Genomic DNA, 20,566 nt, shown 5'->3' with positions numbered 1-20,566 from the left:
TTAATTCAGAAAATGTTCTGTACCACAGAAATATAATTCTTTGCTTCCTGAACATACATGGCAGTACAGAGATGAGTGCACTTCTATTTGCTACATGCTAGCTAGTCCAGGTTTTTGGTACAGGCATGGAAACTGTTACCATTATCAAGTCAGAAAAATGGTTTTTCCAGAACCTTATCACACAGTCTGAACCATTCCTGCTCAACACATGTACCCTTGGCAGCCACAGATGTCTCCTGGGACCTGGCACATACCAGGGTGCCAGCTATGTGTGCCCTGAAAAGACAGACCCCTGCATTCTTCAAAAATGCAATGCACAGGCTCCTCTCTGTCAGGGGCCAAGCAGCTGCAATGGGACTGAGGAAGTTGATCACAGCTGGAAGAGCAACTCTCTGTGAAGTGACTAGGCTTGCTCCGGGGAGAACTGCAATGACAGAGCTGTATGACAGCAGAGCAGCACCACTGACTCTGCAACGATGTGGCACAGTGCAGCCATGTGCCGGAACATGCAGGCTGCTTGCATCCCAGCTACAAGGTCAGCCACTGGCACTGTGGTGAGGAAAAGCTGTGCTCACTATTGAGCATGACCTCTTACTCTAGCTTCAATCTCAGTGACACGCTGCAGCAGTGTGAACTGGGGGAAGTCTACACAGCTGTGGAAGGGCTCTAGATGCCTGACAAGGTATCAGGAGGGGAACCTGGCCCACAGCTCATCAGCTGCACATGTTCTGATAAGCTCACTCCATGCTGACATGCCCTACGATGGTTTCTCCAGAGAGGAAGGGTTGCACAGATTCATGCTTCCAGCCAAATCTGCAGCACAACTGCAAGCACAGGGACCCTTGCAGTTGAAGCACAAACAGTTGTTATTTCACCTCTGGCAGGAGCCCTGTGCCTGTCAGCACAGTCCAAACACAGAAATCATTCTGGGCCAGGAAGGGATGTGGGCAGGCAACCAGGGAGGCACTCCACATTTCGGACAAGCTCCTATGCCATTCATTCAGAAAGAAGTTCAGCTAGGGGCACACATACCTTGCTTAAGCAGGAGCCGGAGCTGATACCACCCCGCCACATTTGCTTGGAGCCGTTGAGCTTGCAGTGCCGAGGGTGACCAGTTTACAGTGCCGAGGGTGACCAGTTTAGCACCCCAGCCTTTGCACCATCCCAGAAGAGGGTAGCTCAGAGCACTGCAGGCAAGGTTCAGAGTACACTGGAGGGCCCTACAGGTCATGTTTTACAAAGAATGAAGAGTTGCTCCTGAAGGACAGTTGTGCCAGGTCTAACTCAGACTGTGTTCCAGTCTTTTTCCTTATTTAACTCAGCAGAATATATATGTCTAAAATGACTGGCAAGGAACATGTTAAAAAAAATATTCTTTTGCCCTGTACCACAATGCACACAAGGAGTTCAGGCAAAAGGCTAAATACTTACGGCTTTGCTATTTACTGAAGATGTGGCTTGTACAGACAAAGCACGGCAGGAAGGACACCTGGAAAGCATTTCCCCTTCCCTTCAGGAAGGGGCAGAAAACCTTGGCTTTACAGAATTTACAGATTTCAGTAGAAAGGAATGATCTATCTTTCTTTCTGCATCTCCTTCTGGAAATAAGAAAGTGAAATTTGATCTTTGACTTGCACAGCCTGACAGTAAGTAGCTGTAGTTTACAAAATGTAGGAGCTTTATGCTGTGTTTCATTGCTGGCTCCGACATGCTTTAAAGGGAACTGGGGAAAACTAGTAGAATTGCAAAGCTAAATACTCACCAGTGGCTGAGCTGCACACAAAGTATGTTCAGACAGTTGCAGAATCTGCAAATTCCCAACTGAATCCAGACCCTGGTTATGTCTGTCACAGCAATCATATTTCACTAGCACTCCACCTCCAGAGATGCACAGCAGACAGTTGTCCCTGACAACCTTCCAACGTGACAGTCCTCTCCTGCCAGCAAAGGCCTCTCATCGCAGTCAGCTCCATGCCAGTGCTTTCTCTGCAGTAGAAAGCGTAGCACCTAACTCCTTCTTGAGTCTCCTTGGCTTCAAGCCCATGGTTTCTCTTTATAGTGGGAATTTCTGCATTCTGATGTTTCCTCTACCAACAAGAACTTTCAGAGCTATGCAAGAGCACGGTGACACAGAAAGCCCATGTAAGCCTGCATAATAAACACCTTTCTTCTATGCCACTTAGCCACCCAGTTCTAATTAGCATCTTCATCATCCCTTTTTCCTGCAGTCAACCTTTCTGAAAAAAATCTGCTGAAGCTGCAGACATGAACTCTGCCTTACAATTGCCATCATTTTTAAAAACCATCTTGAGACAGTAAAATCTAGTTCATCAGTCCTGTTACTGAGCATACCCACCTGCTGCAGACAATTCTCAGAGCCACATATGCTTGTGGAAATACCTAAGTGCAGCAGCCAGTGGCCATAGAAACAAGCGGCAGTAACAAGAGGGCACTGAGCCCTAGCCAGTTCTGCACCTCTTCTTTCCAGAAACACCTGCTTCTAGAGGGGAGGTGGGGGAAAATCCCTTCAAAACCAGGCCAAGAATGATTGCTGCAAGCTGTTGGGCATCCTGAGTCAACACAAGGGCAAACTAGCGCTGAAAGTCCATCAGTCTGCTCTCCACCAGGCCCCACCACCCTTCCCACAGTCACGCTCCCTGAGAAAAGGGGCAGCAGGAAACAGACTCGAGTTGTTCAGCTGCATCTTCATCCTAGCCCCAGGGAGAGTTCAGGGGTGCAAATGATCCTCTTCCTCACCCAACGCCTTCTGTTTATTCCCACCTAGCAAAGAGGGATGCTGCATCTTTAATGAAAGGTCCAGTCCAGCTCCAAACGTGCCAGCCAGCCAACACACAGGAGCTGCCAGCACCCAGTGGCCTTCTGGCAACATCATCCTCCCCAAAAGCATAGTGCTGGCAATGCACTTTCACACAAGCATTAATTTTATTATGGTTACTTTATGATTTTGCCTTACTGCCCTGCTATTTTTGAATGTGGGGCTGTAATAAAAGGCGTCTGATGGCCCAGGAGAGGGGAGCTATTATATTGCGGAGTCCCTGCAGTATCAGTGGCCTCTGCAAGACAAGATTCAAGCACAGCCTATGTAAGGGTTTGGACGCTGAACCCGAGGAAGGGCTCCACAGCTTTCTTTTCCCTTTCCACTTCTGCTTGTCAGTCCTCACAGCTTCAAAACACTCCAAGTACTACTTTTCCAAATTAAATGCTTTGGAAGGAACACAGGTCCTTCCAAATGGCCATTAAAAAGGGCCACTCCAGCCCATCCTGAGGGATCACCCACCATTAGCTCCACCTTGGCACTCTGACTTTACAGAATTCATAATACAAGACAGTTCTGCACACCTGTGGAGCAGCTAGAGATGAACACAAACACGGGAGACTAGTGTTACAGGCATTGAAAGTTTTCATATTTATTTTTTGACTCCAATCTTTCCTCTGACCCTGGCATAGCTCATTGGTTGCATTATCCTTGTCTAAATCACAGCTTGTGATGTGGCATCAACACACACTACATGGGTTACCTGATAGCTTTCAGAAGATCAGGTTACCCGGTGTTAGAAACAAAATAATTACTTCAAAAATATAGTACAGACATTCTGCACCTCCATTATTAAAAATGGATAGATTTGTACTGCAAGACAACTCACATGCACTAGCTATCTTATAAACCCCAACAGAGGCAAGACACAAACTGTTTTTGCCCTGAGACAGTGAAGTGCATTCCTGGTCTTCTGCCTTTGCAGTGGTGCGGACAGACCAGTCTCAGCCAAAACTCTGCATGAGAGCCAACACCTGACTCTATCCTCGATATCCCTGACTGGTTTCTTGCAGCAAAGACAGGGTCAGACCGAGTATTTAGCTGTCACACCTTGAAGCCTGCCATTAAGGAACCAGGCCAACAAATTTGAAAAAGGAACTTCTGCAATTTATGATTTGAAGGGCATGGCTTCTCTGGCATCCTTAGGCTCTTGAAAGACAAATGACCATGTAGTACTACTCCTAAGATGTAATAATGTCTTGCATTGATCAGGAAACAGGCAGTCTAGGCGATTAAATTCACCACCTATTTTTCCCGGGAGGTGATCACAGGACACAGATTTTAAGTTCAGTGTCAAGTTCAACTCAGCGAGTTACACTAAAGGTTAACTTGATCCTTTAAGTGAAACCTTGCCTTGCCACCCTGCTCCATCCTACTCACACATACAAAGTCTTTTATATGAAAACATAGGAATCCGTTAGAGTTTATCTTCTATCCAGACTTTAAATAATTACTGAATCTGATCTTCTGCCCCATCACCTCTCTCTACAAAGCATCAGTTTTATTTATTCCCCGCTTTGAGCAGAGATACCTTCAGTCATTAGCACTTAGCCATGTTGTCATGGCTGAGCCCTGTCCTGTATATTTAATCTTGAGTGGTTTTTTACTTGGCAGAGGTGACCTCCCTATTGTAATTCCATTGGCTGGCAGAAAAATGACTCTTCTATCAGAAATCCTGTACTAGTGTAACTGCAGGCCTTAGTCCGCTCCAAGGAAAAACTCACAGACTGCAAGCTTCTGATGCTCATCAGAGCCAGCTTCTGTGATGGGCAAAAGACAATGAGCTAAAATAATGTAACCCCAGTCTCCCCTCTTAACATGATCTGTCACTCTTCCTCCTGCATATCACAAGTACCTTGGCTGCTGGTTTAGGGAACCTCTTTTTGTAAAATTCCCAGACATTTCACGGGTACTATATAAAAATTGGAAAAAAGAGCTGCAGCCCAACCTGCCAGTATGTACTTTCCTCAGCACATTAACCAACAGACAATGTACGCTGACATTTTAGTAACAGAAAGTATGGTATACGTCACAAGAATGTGAGGCTACTGCCAGTGTAGCACAGGGCTGTAACTCTTTATCCGTGCATCATCAAGCAGCAAGGAAACCAAGTCAGTATTTCACTCCACCATAGCCAGGCTGGCTTAGAGAGCGGATCCTCTCATCCCTGCTGAGAAGCACTAACCCCTGTGCCGGACAGCATGCCATTATTTCAGGACAGGAGTGGTTAAACTCTAACAGCCTGCAGTTGGCTCTGAACAAGAAAGGAAAAGACAAGCCTGTACCTAGGGGCCCCACCAGCCTGAAGGTATTTTATTTCCACCTCTGTGCATGAATTAAGTGGGTCTCAGTTGGAGCTAGTGCTAATGGAGCTGCCCAAAGGTGAGTTCCCTAATGCGCACCCACGCACAGAGCTACGGTCCTGCCAGCCACCAGCCCCTGTGGTCGCTCTGTAATCAAACAAGGTATGCAGCATCCCACTGACTTAGGAAGGTATGGTCAAACCTTATGCTGTCTACCTAGGAGCCATAAAGACACAGTTCAGTGATGCCCACCCTGCCACCAGTGGCATGGCTGAAGCATGGATAGGTATATCTACATCAGCTTCACTTCAGCTAGTACAGGAGACATCACTATAAAAAGAGCAGCAGCGTAGACTTCATCAGGATTCTCAACTTGAGTACATTCCCAGGGTCTGCAGCAGGCCAAGACAGCCCACGCTGAAATCTGCTCTGGTTAATCTTCACAGAGAAATGACAGACTACCAAGCTGTGCTGCTATTTCCTCTTTAACTGCATCCAAACAATCTCAGAGCTGAACTCCCGCACTCACCTCCATCAGAAGAGAGGCAACTGTCCTTCCAGATGGTCCTGCCTACCTTCCTCTCTTCTACTGCACCGCACTTCTGTTGTCATCCTTTTTAGGATGGTATCCTACTGACCATCTGCAAAGCTCCACAGGAACCAAAGAATTCATGGAAAGAAAGACCGAATCCCTTATGATTTCTAGTCTCCTGAATCAACTGTACTTTTAAGTCTGCTAATTCTCTCAGAAACAATCTCACAGAATTAGCCCATATGAATTTCTTGAATAGCCACTGCAGCTGGTCAAAAAATCCAACCCATCACTTAACTGTGATGGAAAGCACTGAAATGACACTGGAGATGGCTGCTTCATGGTGCCCATTACAGCATCTTGCTAAGAACCAGTCTTCTTACTCATCTGCATAGACCAAAACCACATGTATATTCAATACCCCAAGGTCTCTCTTGGGGACACTAGAGATATGCCAAATCCCAGCTATTTCTGCTCCATTCTCTCTCTGAGCACAAGTATGACAAAACAGCCTGAACTTTTCCCCACATTGTGACTGCAAAGAGCAGATGACCTGTCTGGACATACGGACTGTACTCAGAATGATACCGCGCTTGTAACGGGAGCTGCACAGACTCCCTGTGCCAGAGAAAAACGTTTAAAAACTTTAGTCCATCTGAGCAGCTTATATGATTCCCTACTCAGCTGACAAAGTTTCCCTTCTCCAGGCTTGTGTGGGGGAGGACAGACCTGAATGCTACAGCCAGACCCTCTGCAACTTCCTCCTCCGTTTATGGGTGACACAATCCAGCAGAAGCCCCTGGTACAAACATTTGCTTCAGCAGCTTCAGAACCCAATGGTCCCTCCGAGGATAGTAGTATCCCATACAAAGGAGCACTTTTTACCTTCTGCACCAATTCTCTGTACAGTTGGAGGTAAAACGATTACCTCACTACAGTCGCACACCAAATTCCCTTCTGGTGGAATTCACATCAGCACTACTGCAACTTTATAACATTTGCATTATAAAAATGTCTGCAAAGGAAGCCAAGAAAAACAGCTTTTTGTTCAGAGGAAGCTCTGTGGTCAAGATGATGTCATCAGAAAGTGCCAAATTAATTTCCTGTGGTTACATCCTACAGGAAATCCAAGAAGCTCAGCTTTCTTGCTAAACCAAGTAGTCATTTATTGTCAATAACTGTTAATTATGTGCCCAGATGTGTCATAAACTAAGAACTATCACGATTAGCCTTCATTCCCTGGATTCCTCCCAGATCGACTGTTGGGGTCTGTTTAGATCAGCAGCCTGAAGTCAGTGAAATGCACCAGCCCAGGGGCTCTGGGGCACACCAGCTGCTGCGCTCGCAGCACACGCCAGCACAGTGGGTTTCCTGCTATTTACTTCAGCCCCCTCCCCACAACAGGGGGATCTGCTGCTTAGAGAAACACCACAGAGGAGGAGCAGCTACGTAGATTAGACTCTTAGCAGGAACAGGGACTCCTAATCAAGAAAACTATAAAAACAATGATGAGTAACAGCTTTTCTGCTCTGCATGAAGAGAAACAAGACAATCAGGATTGATTCAGGAGGTTTTCCAGCTGGTAAAATAATCATGAAAATATCTAGTAGGTCCCTCCCCCAGTCACAGTCCTTCCACAACCTACTGAAAGATGCATCTCTCCAAGACTTACTTGATATTTAACTTAGAATCATAGAATGGTTTGGGTTGGAAGGGATCTTAAAGATCATTTAGTTCCAACCCCCCAGCCATGGACAGGGACACCTTCCACTAGTCCAGGTTGCTCAAAGCCCCATCCAACCTGGCCTTGAATGCTTCCAGGGATAGGTCATCCACAACCTGTTCCAGTGCCTCATCACCCTCACAACGAAGAACTTCTTCCTTACATCTAATCTAAATCTACCCTCTTTCACTTTAAAGCCTATTAAAACTTATAAAATAACACTTCAGTAAAGCACTCGGCTAATTCAAATGGATCTTTTCAACAACTTATCAATGGGAAACTGATCTCACCCAGTTTTTAGATCTCCCCAGAACTACTTGCGTTTACATGAATTCACACCTGCCCTGCTGCCTCTAGCCACTCCTTTCACCTGCCATGCAACCCACAAGCCCTCCGTTTTCTCATTCACAATAGAGGGGAATCCACTGCTGGGGGGAGGAATAGCCTTTGTATCTGTAACTCACACTAAAATTATGATTCTGTCCTTACAGTGAACTTTTGGTAGAAGTCTCTTGGGACAGACTCTTCAGTCCATGCAGCACGCTTCCCTGCACTGGCAGGGAGCCCAGCATAACACCTCGAGAGCTGAATGGTAAATGGTCAAGGCAAACCAGACCCAGGCCAAGCAACCCCTACACTTTACACACTGTATTTTCAGGTTTGCATGGATTCTTTTTCTTTTCACTACTTTTTTAAAACAAAGCGTATTCTATGTGAGCATTCAGGACAGGGAGCTAGCTCATTACTTGTCTGGAAAAGGCACAACATAGGATGCACCCTAATAGAGTTTGAATCAGTAGCACCTGTATCACAGGTAAAACAAGAGCTGATGACAGCCAGGGCTAAACTGCAGAGATGTTGTACTGATACCTGCTCAGCAGTAGCATCTACCCTCAGACCCTAGAGCCTATGTACTGTGGGCCAAATGAACAGGAAGGGAGAGGGAGGCTCAGAGCCACATGGGACTTGCTCAGAGCCACATGGAGACTAGAGGCAGGGGGAGGCAAAAGGACAAACCAAGCATCCTGCCACTTCAACTCACATACTGTAGGTACTGGTACAAACAATTTCCTTAACAAAAGGCAAGTGAACAGCTGTGAAGAGAAATCATGCAGCTTCCAAATTCTCAGAATAAAATGGGCAGACAGACAAGGCTTCTTGACATGTTTGTATCTCTCCAGAAAACCATGCAGTGCTGACTCCCAATTCAGTCCAATAAGCTTCCTACCTCTCTGTCCTTGAGTTTCATGGCGAGCACCAGCTGATGTCTGTGGTTAGTAAGGGCCTCCCGGTAATTTCCTTTGGAGAAGAATGCGGAGCCCAGATTTCCATGAGCTCGGCATTCTCCCGTCTGGTCACCTGAGTCACATGCAAACAAAACAAAGGTTAGCTAACAAAGGCATCACTGGAAGCGTCCAGCAGAAAGACTGGAACATGCTGTACAAGTAATGCTCCAGTGTCAGAACCAGCATCAGAACAAACTTATCCTTATGTTTAATACACAGCCAAAACTCTCCTCTTAGCTGGCCTTCAGAAACTTCTACAATAACTACCAACCTTATTTTTAGAATTGTTTTAAATTTTTTCTTTGGCCTAACACTTGGCAATTTCCCATTCTTCCATGTTTACTCCTTGCTTGACATTAGCAATTTGTCTGTGAAAGTAAGTCAATGGCCCAGGCTTAAAACAAGCAAAGAGCACGTCAGCTTTCTCCAGAAAGCAATTCTGCAGCACAGCTCAGCCACAAAGCACGTCCACTACTGTCTTCAAGACAGTAGTCTCTACACTTTCAGTGAACTCTCCTAGCTAGACCCCTCAATCACTGTCTTCTCCACTTCTGCAAGGTTATGCCTTTCTGTCTCACATACTGTCTCCGCTCCTACAGCACCATGAAAGCTTGAAAGCTCTCAATGTTGTGCAGGATATACTGTACACAAGAGAGATTTTCCAATCTGTTTATTTTTTAAACACTCTTGTTCATCCATTGTCTCCCAATTTGTTCCCTCCCTGACAACCGCCTCAGAAGCTCATACTGAGCACCTTTTTCCATCAAATTATTGAAAAAAGATTGCTTCATTTAAGACTTATCATAAAGTTTTGAGCCCAAGCCTACACAGGGGATAAGACCAGTTCCCACATACATGACACCAGAAAATTAGAGGACCCTGTAAAACCTTAGCACGTTCATTGATCATCTACCCCCTTGCACACATAGGTAAACAGGGCTGCACAAGCCTGTAGTTTGCACATTTCAGAAATTTCAGATTTGATTTAGCAGGTCATGAAATCCCACAGAAACCTGAGCATTACAGAGATGCTGACCATTAACACAGCTATTAATTTGTTCCATTTGTACCAATCCAGCACTCAAGCGAGTGAAAGGAGAACTCTTACCTAAAGTCTTGGCTACATCCAAGTCCTGCTGCATGTATCCAGTGCTTTTCTCTGTATTCCCAAGGGACCAGTATGCACTGCTCAGTGCAGAGAACACTGATCCCCGCAGCTTTAGGCTGCAAGTGCCAATCTTCAGAGCAGCTTCTAGCACCACCACAGAGGCCCCATGGTGGCCCGCAGTCAGAAGTTCCTGGCCAATCACAGACACCACAACAAAGGGGCTCTTGTCCAGCTTCATCTTCTGCAGTTGTTGATAGGTGGGCTCCAGGGACTCTGAAATACAAAAATGAAGGCAGAGTTACTCAACAAGCCAAGATATTTGCACCTAGAAATCACCTTCAAAACTTATCTTCCTTTTTTGGTAACCAAATGACATGCAAGTTAAGGGCCAGACTGCCCAAATCAAACCAAGATTTATTACAGGAACTCAGGGCTCAAATGCATCATCTAATATCTAGTACATCAAGATAGATCAACTAGCAAGCCGATGTCTTCATTGCAGAAAGCACTTCATGAAAACAGCACAAGCATGCAGAGCAGTCTCATACTGAGCTCTGAAGACTGGTCTAATGGCAGAAGGAATACAGAAAACACCTGTAGAGTTTTGTAGGAAACTGGAAGTGGGCCACCAGCAGTGTATAACAGCACTGCAGTTTCTGCTCCCTCAGCACAAACTTTCAGCTGAACGTCTGCAAAATCTGTGCCTGTCCAGATACCACAGCACACAGTATGTGCCAAGAGAGGTGACGAAAACTGCAGAAGGAAGCTGATCCTTCTTCTGCAGGAGAAGGTACTCCCGCATAATGACAGCACTGGACCTGCCAGACTACTTATAATTGGTCTAATTGCTTTCATCATTCAGATGATAAAACATCTTGGCTACATGTTTCATTAAGGACATCAGTATGACATGACTCCAGAATTTGCTGACCAAGTGGCATTTCTTGATTAGATGCTCTCACCTGAATCAACCCTACCACAGCAACCTCAGGAAGCCACTTACTCCCTGTTTTCATCATTTCTGCTTCTCTACAATCACCAAGAGTATAAACAACGACAGAAGAGGATGTTAACACTTCCCTGAAGATGCGAACAGTGTGAACACGATGCCAGTTACCAACATCCAGTTAGATCCTGGGATTAAATGCAGACATAAGAGGACAGAAATAGTTGCTGTAACATGCCACCACTTATCATGCTTATCACTGCAAAAGCAGATACAAACTCAGTTCCTGTCTTAAGAAGCTTACTTAGAATTCTAGCCAGGTAATCCAGGCAAACATAGGGACGGAGACCAGTACAGACAAGGAGAAAGGAAGAAAAAGGAAAACACAAGGGAAGTGCTTCTGGTAACCTTCAAGTCCAGTAGGAAAGGGAGAACCAGCATGGTAACAGAAAGGCAGACATGGGGTTCATTAGTGCTCTTGTACGCGTCAGGGAAGAAACATAGCCACAACCAGGTGAAAGATGTGGCAACAGTGATTCAGTTATTGGGTAAGGGAGTTTCACCTTCATCTCTACGTAATGTGGACCCACGCCCCCCAAATCCCCCAGTGACTGCATTTAATAATCTTTAGCACAACACTGACACTTACAACCCTTTTGCCTTTCCGATTGCTCCTCTTCTTTCTCTGAATGCAAGTATGCTGGAAGCTACCACTCACATCAGTCTATCCATGGCTTCAAACAATCTATTATCCTAGTGCAATCAAATTACAAGGGACTGGCTTTACACCAGAGGTAACACCTGGAGAGATCTTTTATGTCTCTCCTAGACAATGAGCTTACAGAATGGGGACCAGAACAACACATAACAACTACTTAAGTGCTTGCAGAGTGCCTAGCACAGTGGGACTGCGACTCTGAATAGTCATGACAGTGGTATGGTATACACACTCTCAAAGTAAAACTAGTACTTTATAAGCAAGGCTGATCTAAAATCTGTGAAACCAGTTAGTGGGAGGATACCAACTGGAAAGCAGCAACACTGAGAAGCACAGTAGGGAGCAGCAACGTAAATATATAGCTGCAGTGCAATAGGACAAAGAGATCAGCCAAATTTGGGGATGCTGACATAGAAATACCATATCACCTGCATTCTAAGCAGCAGCCACAGTACCTTTGGGTACCAAATGAAATTAGGTTCACAAGGCAACTGCTATATAGAACAGAAACTTCCAGATGAATTCATTTTAGAGGATGGAGAAAAACACTAAGAAAGGAAGCACCAACAAGAACATTTTTTCATTTCAGTGCTTCTTGGCCCCTAAGCCCTGGGGCCCCCAGCAGCATCTGTTGAGGATGAGAATTGCCATGTTCCCTCCTGGGAAATAGCATAAGGACATTGCAACACAAAGCTTGGAAGAGAAATAAAGCAAAGAGGAGACTACCTCCTTCCTCTAGAGAAGAAAATCCTGGAAATGGGGACATTATGAAAGAGAAGCAAAATGTTGTACAGCTAACATGGCTTCAAGGTCCATGTGATTTCAACACTCTTCCTGAATACAAGTGAATTAGCAGAGCAGCCTTTTTTGCCTTCTGGAACACTGTGTTTTGAAAGACATGAGTACCATGGAAAAGCTGCTGATGTGCTCTTCTGGGCAAACTCTGGCCTGGAGCATTTAAGACTCCCTGTTCCCAATGGCCAAGCACCAGGCTTCGCGCTGGGAAGTTGTTCCAAGTAATAATAAAGCCAGGACCAGAGTAGCGCATACCTCTCATTCTGCACCAATACTGGACAAAAGACAAACATGAGCAAGGACTTCATTGGAACTGCTGCACAACACCAGCCTGATTCATGTCCACTGCCTCTCGAGCTGGCTATCACCATCTTGCTGTCCCACTGAATCAGAAGAGTATTTTTTTGTTCCTCCTCCAACTTCAGGCTCCCTTCTCTGACTCAGCAGAGAAGACAAATCCTGAAGTCTTTCCCTTCAGGCCTCCAGGTTCTCTCCCCCTCAGATGCTGGCAGAGTCAGCCATAGACTGAAACGACTGCCTCTAAGTACCTCAGCAGCAGATTGCCATCCTTGAGAAAATCTCCTGGTACTTACCTCGCATGGGAGATTTCATGGCGGCCTCGACCATGCCAACCAGAAGCTGAAGACTCTTGGGATCCTGAGCCAGTCCTGATGCAAACGCTGCCAGTGCATCTGCATGACGTCCAAGATACTGAAGGGCCACACCCTGTCGGAAGTATGCCTGAAAAGCCAAAGGAAAGAAGAAATACCAATTACTTAATTGGTAGAAGTCACCAATAACAAATCTGCCTGTGACCTCATGCTGGTGGACACCGAGCTACATGATCACATTCTAGCTTCTTTGGTCACACTGGCTATAATTAGAAAAATCCAACACCACAGTTTGGTTTGTGACTGCCACCCAGCTGCTTATCCTCTTGGTGCAACAATTTTCTCAACCTTTGCAAGGCCTTTGAACTGTTCTGCACACCAGGGATGGTAATTACACTTAAGGCAAAGCTTTCCCCTTGGACTCGGCCAATTAGTTATTCTTAACTACTTATAACCAAATGCTCATTCTCAAGACCTACATTTCTGTTCTCTTGGCTCACACAGCATACAAATAACTTGATTCCTTTCTCATCAGTTCTTGCCAATGAGTCTAATATAAATATCTAGCACTAGCAGAGACCAAAATGTACTGAAAGCTCAAGTTGTAATGAAATACAATGCAAAGATCCAGACAGGAGCTGAACCTTCTTTCTCCACACACATCCCCTAAAGCAGACACTGCCCAGCATTGTCCCACTTGTTGGGTGCAGTATATATACAGTTATATATAATACACATATATATATGTGTGTGTGTATATACATATACGCACTTCTTAGATTGAGGCAAGATACTCATAATTTTGAGCATGTTTACAAGTGCATTTTTCTTTTGTTTCTTCCTTTCCGAGGAAACCATTCATGGGAATGTGCAATACCTTCAAAGTAACCTAAGTCTCTTGTACCATGTATTTCCATTTCTACATCAGCAACAACATCAATATGCAGCTGCAAAGCATTTCCAAGCAGAGCTTCCGCATCTCCCTAAACTGTGAAACCAGGAACCTACACACAAAGCAAGAACTGCAGGAACATGTTCTGCTCACTCATAAAGCAATGGCAAAGCCCCGGCTCGAAGGGTATCCAGAACTTCCTTGAGATCTACTGGGCAAGAGATCACAGAAACCACAATCCAGTATTTACTCAAAGTACTCAGGTATATTTGTAGCACATATATCTGGACATTACGTTATAAAAAGGTGTTGAATCTTTAAGCACCTTTGATGACTGTTATTCAGGTTTTATCTTCATGTCCAGCTAATACCTTTCTGATGCAAACTTTGCTGCACTTTTGGTTCATTCAAAGCTCTTTCAATAGCACAAATAAAGCTCTCAGAACAGAAGATAAAACATTATTTGAATTTCTTAAAAAGTGTTTTAAGAACATAATACTGCTCCTTGAGATTGGCTCCTAGTATTGCTTTCATGGATAAGACCTCATCACTATTTCACTCTGTCTGTAATAGAAACCTGTACTCAAGATACATTAAGTATACACCTGTGGAAGTTTTTTTACTTAAACAGGATAAATCTCCAATTAATATCCAAACTGGTGTTTCATTAGAGCTTTCAGACACTTTCAGAATACAATCCAGGGAGGCAGAGATTAAGGAAAATCAGAAATGACATGAGAAATTTATAGACATGAATATTTAATCTCTTTTCCATTAGTAAGTCTTGATTGTAGAACCACTTTTAATGAATTCGATAAAAGCAAAATTCTTTTCATTAACCTTTAGTATAAATGTGTTCTTATTGAACCAAACAAGCTACTGTACCAGAAACCCAATTCAATGTTAATTAGATTACTAGCATGAAGTTTTAAATCAAAGAAAATACTAAGAACTAACAATGTGCAGTGGCCATCAAGTATGAGTCCTCCCAACAGCAAGTGAGCTGTCACCTAAATCATGGCATACACTTTTAAGTCCTTCTTCCACAGAATTATCATCTAATTACTTTCTTTACCACCTGATGACAGAAGGCAGTTTGATGCAGCATGTCTCTGATGGGGACCTTTCCAGCCAACAAGGCTGGTCCAGGACAAATGTGCCTGCCTGATTCAATTACCAAGGATGCGGGCAAAAATACGCAGCAGCCAGCAACGAAACTTCATGCTGTGTGTAAGCGACTCCAAGATCTCAAGCTTTACAGGAAGGTAGAAGCCTGCCATCTCCTCTCTCAAAACACATACCACCAGGACAGATGGCACATCAGCAAATATGCATCTTCCTCACCACCACAGCAAGTCAGCTAAACCCAGAAACCCAAATTCACTTGTATACAGGGTTTCAAGGAAAAGGCAGGAGGGAGGTGGATGCTACAGGCAATGCAGACAAGCCTCCCACAGCCTACAGAAGACAGGAGTGCCATGGCTTTTTTTTCCAAGTTTCTGAAGGGACCACGTAGTGCAGTTCTCTCTCCCATCTCATCCTATACACACAAAGGCTGTAGGGCAAGAAGTAACATACTCTTCAACTACAGGTGTGGCAACAACTAGCTTTCATGTCTCCCATGAAGGAAAATGGAGAAAAAGCAAGCCAGACAAAACACAGGTGAAGCCTCTGCCCTACTTCCACTTCTCATACAGAAATCCAAGTGAACATCAGTTCCCCCAGGAGAAAATACACCACAGGTGCAATATCACAAGAGGGAGAAGGAGGAAAAAAAAAAAAGAAAAAAAAAAGGAAAAAAAAAAGGGGGAAAAAAAGGAAAAAAAGGGGGAAAAAAGGGGGAAAAAAAGGGGGAAAAAAGGGGCAAAGGGGGGGCAGGGGGGGAAAGGGGGGGGAAAGGGGGGGGAAGGGGGGGGAAAGGGGGGGAAGGGGGGAAAAGGGGGGGGAAAGGGGGGGAAAAGGGGGGGAAAGGGGGGGAAAGGGGGGGAAAGGGGGGGAAAGGGGGGGAAAGGGGGGGAAAGGGGGGGAAAGGGGGGGAAAGGGGGGGAAAAGAAAAAAGGAAAAAAGAAAAAAAGGAAAAAAGGAAAAAAAGAAAAAAGAAAACAAAAGAAAAAAAGAAAAAGGAAAAAAAGGGAAAAAAGGGGAAAAAAGGAAAAAAAAGGAAAAAAAAGGAAAAAAAAGGAAAAAAGGGAAAAAAAGGAAAAAAAAAGGAAAAAAAAGGAAAAAAAGGGAAAAAAAGGAAAAAAAAAGGAAAAAAAAGGAAAAAAAAGGAAAAAAAAAGGAAAAAAAAAGGAAAAAAAAAGGAAAAAAAAAGGAAAAAAAAAGGAAAAAAAAAAGGAAAAAAAAAAAGGAAAAAAAAAAAAGGAAAAAAAAAGGATCTCAGAGCACTCTGCAGAGGAGTACCAGGCCTGTTTTGCTCACCATTGCCTGCCCAAGAACTCTACAACCTCCACTGCAAGAGAAAGGCCCTGCCTAGCCAGGATGCACCAGTAGCTGCAGCGGGGACACTGATTTCTAGCACCTGCCCATCTGACCCTGTGGCTTTTGTGGAACACTGAGCACATCTCAAACACTGAGAAAACAGAGTCCTCATCCCCTGAGCTCTGCATAGAAAGGAGACACTACAGGCTCCAGGTGACAGAAGACAGACAGACAGGGACGAGATTCACAAACAGCATGCAATTCAATTCAGTACCATGCATTTCCAAAGTGTTTTTATCCACTCCCCACATCTATTCCTGGAAGTCCCCCTTGGAAACCACTTAATTTGAATACAAACACAGCATTCGGAGTCCAAAAGAAAAACCTATTAATCGTAACTGAAAGGAAGATTTTGGCCATTTTTTCCCCCTTCCTTCCTTTCTCCTCCAATTTCCAGCGTATACAGAACGTTCTCCATACATTGTGTTCCCCAAAGACCTTTAACAAAACAAATAAAAAGCATTCACATCACCTATTTCCTCCCCAAGAGGCATTCACAAGTTAGTTTAGCATTGGAATGAAGACACCGTATCAAGGGAAAAAATCTGCAAAGAGGAAATGGTGAGAATCACCCTTTGGAAAAGGGGAGGAAAAGGAAAGGCAGGGAGCCAGCAGCTGCAGCTGAAGAAATGAGACAAGGAGCAGCTTTCCAGTCCCGACACAGACAGAGCCTTCCCACGCTTCAGTGAACTTTACATTTTTAATCACACTATGTGAAGATAAAAGAGTACTCACTCTACAGTAAAAGTTACATTAATTTTCCAGTGATCCCAGGTAAGAAAGAACTATTGATTCCTTTTAGGAAGATTAAAGCAACAAGAGAATAATGTTTTGCTAAAGACAAGATAAATGAACAGCAGGTGTTTTCTAACCCATGGCTCTTTGCATCCTCAATGTAATACAAAGAGCTGGAACCATCTTTTTCATTTTTGCAGTCTCTGCATCATACTTTCCAGGAACAAGGCACTGTGCAAAAGGAAAGTCTCACTCTCAGCTGGAATTTGGCACTAGCTACATCTCCCTCAATGGGAACTATTTTCTCCTCTCTTCGTGTTTGCATGATTGAACACATGCTCTGCCATTCTTATCTCCAGATTCACTGGCGTGCCATGGGTTAACAGCACCTGCACCCAACCTTCCAGCCAGAGCCGACTAGGTGCTGCACAGGACATCTACTGACCTCTCCACTGCCAGCCCCTGAAGTAAGAACTGGGAGAGCGGGATACGGCACTACTGGCAGGAGCCTTCTGCGAAGGGAAGAGGATTAAAAGGTAAAAGGCAGCCCTACCAAACAGCCGATCTTATCAGGTCAACGATACTAAATTAGAGAGGTTGTCAGCGAGTACTCCTATGCACGCACCTATGTGTCTTTAGTTCTGGGAAATCAGACCATACTGCAGTCTCATACAGTCATTCATTTTTTAGTCCACTGGACAACTAGCCTCACTTCAGCCAGTTTACAGATTTCATATAGCCAAGTGGAGATGGCCTGGGAAGGAGGACAGGGAGTAATTAGTGCTTTTTATCCATAATACCATTGAAAGCACTGTTGATATTCTGGAAGCAAAAATAAGTTATTCTAACTAATTAGCTTGCAAAATATGTTTGGCACTTGAGACTTCAAAGCCATGCAGAAAATTGGCCCTGTAACAGAGGCTGCTCATATAGCACCTCCAAGTACAGAACGCCAGCGATCTGAAGTTGCATCGCTCCCAGCACAGAACCCATCCAAAAGGTAACACGTCTTCCCACCTCATTCAGATTTTGTCCCCCTGCCCATTTTTTCAGACTTGCCTTTTTGCCCCATGCTTTTCAGAATGTGCTGTGTTTTCACGGCAAGAATATAGTTTTTAGTGCTTTTCTCTACCCTGAACTTCATTCTAGAACTGTTGTATGAACAAGAGAAGAACATAAAAGAAGACCTTCCTAATCGGACACTCCAGTTTTATGGAGGTGGATGATGGCTGGGCTGCGGCAGAGTCAATGTCTGCCTAACCAGGCATAATTTCTTTCTGTAATCCTAAGCATGAGTCCTATTTGTTCTGCTCAATTTATCGACCAGTGTAGTTTCTGTACAGGGTATTATTTTTCACCTGTGTTTATTACAGCCCATTTAATGCACAAGGAGAACTTCTATTTGTCCTACTAGGAGTTGCCACTGGACTGATTGCTGCAGTGTCCAGGCAATGCAAATAGAAACATGCTTGTCAGTTTTTTGATCCTCATCGTCTGAGATCCCATGTAGGTAACTGTCTAGATCCTGAATATTGGATTTTCACATGCAGTCTGAAACTGGATTAGAATTTAAATACCATCATTGAAACGGCCGGTATCAAGAGGAGTTCTGAAACTTATATTAACCCTTCTACTATCAATATGCAAGAACTGTTTTAGGCAGAGCAATAGTAATTGGTTTATAATTAATACAAAACATGCAAAGAAGATAAAAATATAATACAAAGAAAGAGAACATATGACTATGAATGGGAGCTCTAGGTTTCCCAGGATTCTGTTAAATAAAACCAAGGCCAGTAAAGGAAGCCCAAGACAACTCAATGCTTTTCTTACTGGGTAATACTTTAATTTTTTGGACCAGTGAACTAGGCAAATACTCATGCTGTACTGGCATCTATAGGGTCTCGTACAACTCTGTGGGCTCATAGCATTTTTCCCAGTAGAATCCATGGCAATAAATCATTCAGATCCTTAGCGTGTCTCACATGCAATGCTTGCAACAGTTAGAGGCAAGCAGCAGCCACAGGAGTTCAGTCCTGTCTTACCACGGTCTCTTGTAAGTCTGAAGCATGAGCTCATGTTTCTGGAATATAATTTAGTACCAGGGTACAAGCATTCTTCTAACAGTAGCCCATATTATACTCTTTACTGGGCAGGATGGTATACTGTTTATAAATATTTTAAAACAGCTAGAACTGAGGGATTAACTGGCATGTAGGAGCCCTCTGAGAGAGTACTGTCACCTGGCTGTCTTAGGACACATTGAGATAGCCAGGCAGAAAACTGGGAGCCCTCCCGTTCTCCCTGAAGCAGGGTAACCCTCTCCAGAGTTTTATGCGCAGCAGACAACACATGTGCAGCTGTTCCTCTGCAAGCACTCCAGCAGAGATCCTGCTGGCTGCACGCTGCCCACAAGGAATGCAGCGACAAAGACTATCCCAGCTTCGGGATCTCCATCTGCCAAGGGTCAGGCCCCCCTTGCCCTCCTGGATGGCCAGGGGCTCCTGCGCCTCCTCCCTTCTCTGCACAGCCGCCTTTCTGCAGGTGGTCCCTCTGCCATTGTACATAACAACACCGCACTGCCTTTCTGCGCCCATACCGCCTTGCTAGGGCTCATCTGATAATTCTGTCATCAAACTTCACATTCAGAGACTCATTTACATAATGAATTGCTGGCTGGTTTGTAACTGGATAATGGAAATAGAAGAACGAAACTGGAACGGCATCAGAAGAACTTGGAGCAGAAAATTACTGTCAAACAAACATGGAAAACTTGAAAAAAATGCTTCAGCCTTAGACAAAGACTCCCATTGTACACAGGGGAGGAAATTCAAAACACCTTTATATTTATGTCGGCTTCAGACTCTGGACAACCAGCTATCTGGACAGGAAAGGCAAATACATCGAAAACGCTTCTTCCACAATGTTCCTTTGGTTTGCCAGATCAGGACATGATGCCAAAAATAGCACAAATAATCTATGATGCATTTAGTTGGCCTGTTCTGAGCCTGTGGAACACCTCCTGGAGAGACAGACCCACTGCCCTGCACAGGACTGCTCTGCGCCCACCAGCCAGCTCCCTCACTGCCACCCACAGGAGCCGGGCCAGCAGTGACGAATACGACACGCATGACGAACAAAAAGGAGGAAAATGTGGGAACAACCGCCACGGCTTCTTGGGGCCAAGCACCAGGTTGAATCTTTCCTCTCCCCTTGTAACTGCTTTACAGCCAAATTTTAGAGAAAAATACAGGACAAATCTCGGCTGTGGGATTTCAGGAATGTGAGGAGAGGGAAGAATGCGCTTTAATTCAGAACACATGCAGCACATGCATAAATACTGCTTGCTGTCCACATGAACTGAACTCCTCCTTTCACAAGTTAAGGTTGCACCCTAGATAACAATTTTCTTTCACAGTCTGTATACTCAGCTGGCACCTGAACCACTACCGTTAGCCTGCCCTAAAGAACACAAGCAGAGATCTGACAAATTTATTGTCTTTGCAGCACAGCTTCTTTATCTTCTACCAGTTTCCAAGGTGTCTCTTACAGGAACTCACTACTCAAGAAATGGAAATTTCCTCTAAGCCCCACTGAGCC

General features: G+C 44.5%; 1 protein-coding gene across 4 annotated transcripts in view; it reads right to left on the bottom strand.

Annotated features, from left to right (window-relative positions):
- Nucleotides 1-20,566, bottom strand: part of TTC28 (tetratricopeptide repeat domain 28) — a 202,181-nt gene that overhangs the window by 68,386 nt on the left and 113,229 nt on the right. For all 4 annotated transcript variants that reach the window (XM_075041105.1, XM_075041106.1, XM_075041107.1 and 1 more), the window contains 3 exons: nt 12,841-12,988; nt 9,789-10,061; nt 8,623-8,753 (listed from right to left, as the gene is read on the bottom strand). In XM_075041105.1, coding sequence (XP_074897206.1) covers nt 8,623-8,753; nt 9,789-10,061; nt 12,841-12,988 — 552 coding nt within the window. The remainder of the gene's footprint in view (nt 1-8,622; nt 8,754-9,788; nt 10,062-12,840; nt 12,989-20,566) is intronic.

The sequence above is a fragment of the Buteo buteo genome, chromosome 11 (genome assembly GCF_964188355.1).
Source record: "Buteo buteo chromosome 11, bButBut1.hap1.1, whole genome shotgun sequence".
In the NCBI taxonomy this organism is placed as follows: Eukaryota; Metazoa; Chordata; class Aves; order Accipitriformes; family Accipitridae; genus Buteo; species Buteo buteo.
The sequence above is the reverse complement of the archived record's forward strand: the minus strand, read 5'-3'. Positions and strand labels throughout refer to the sequence as shown.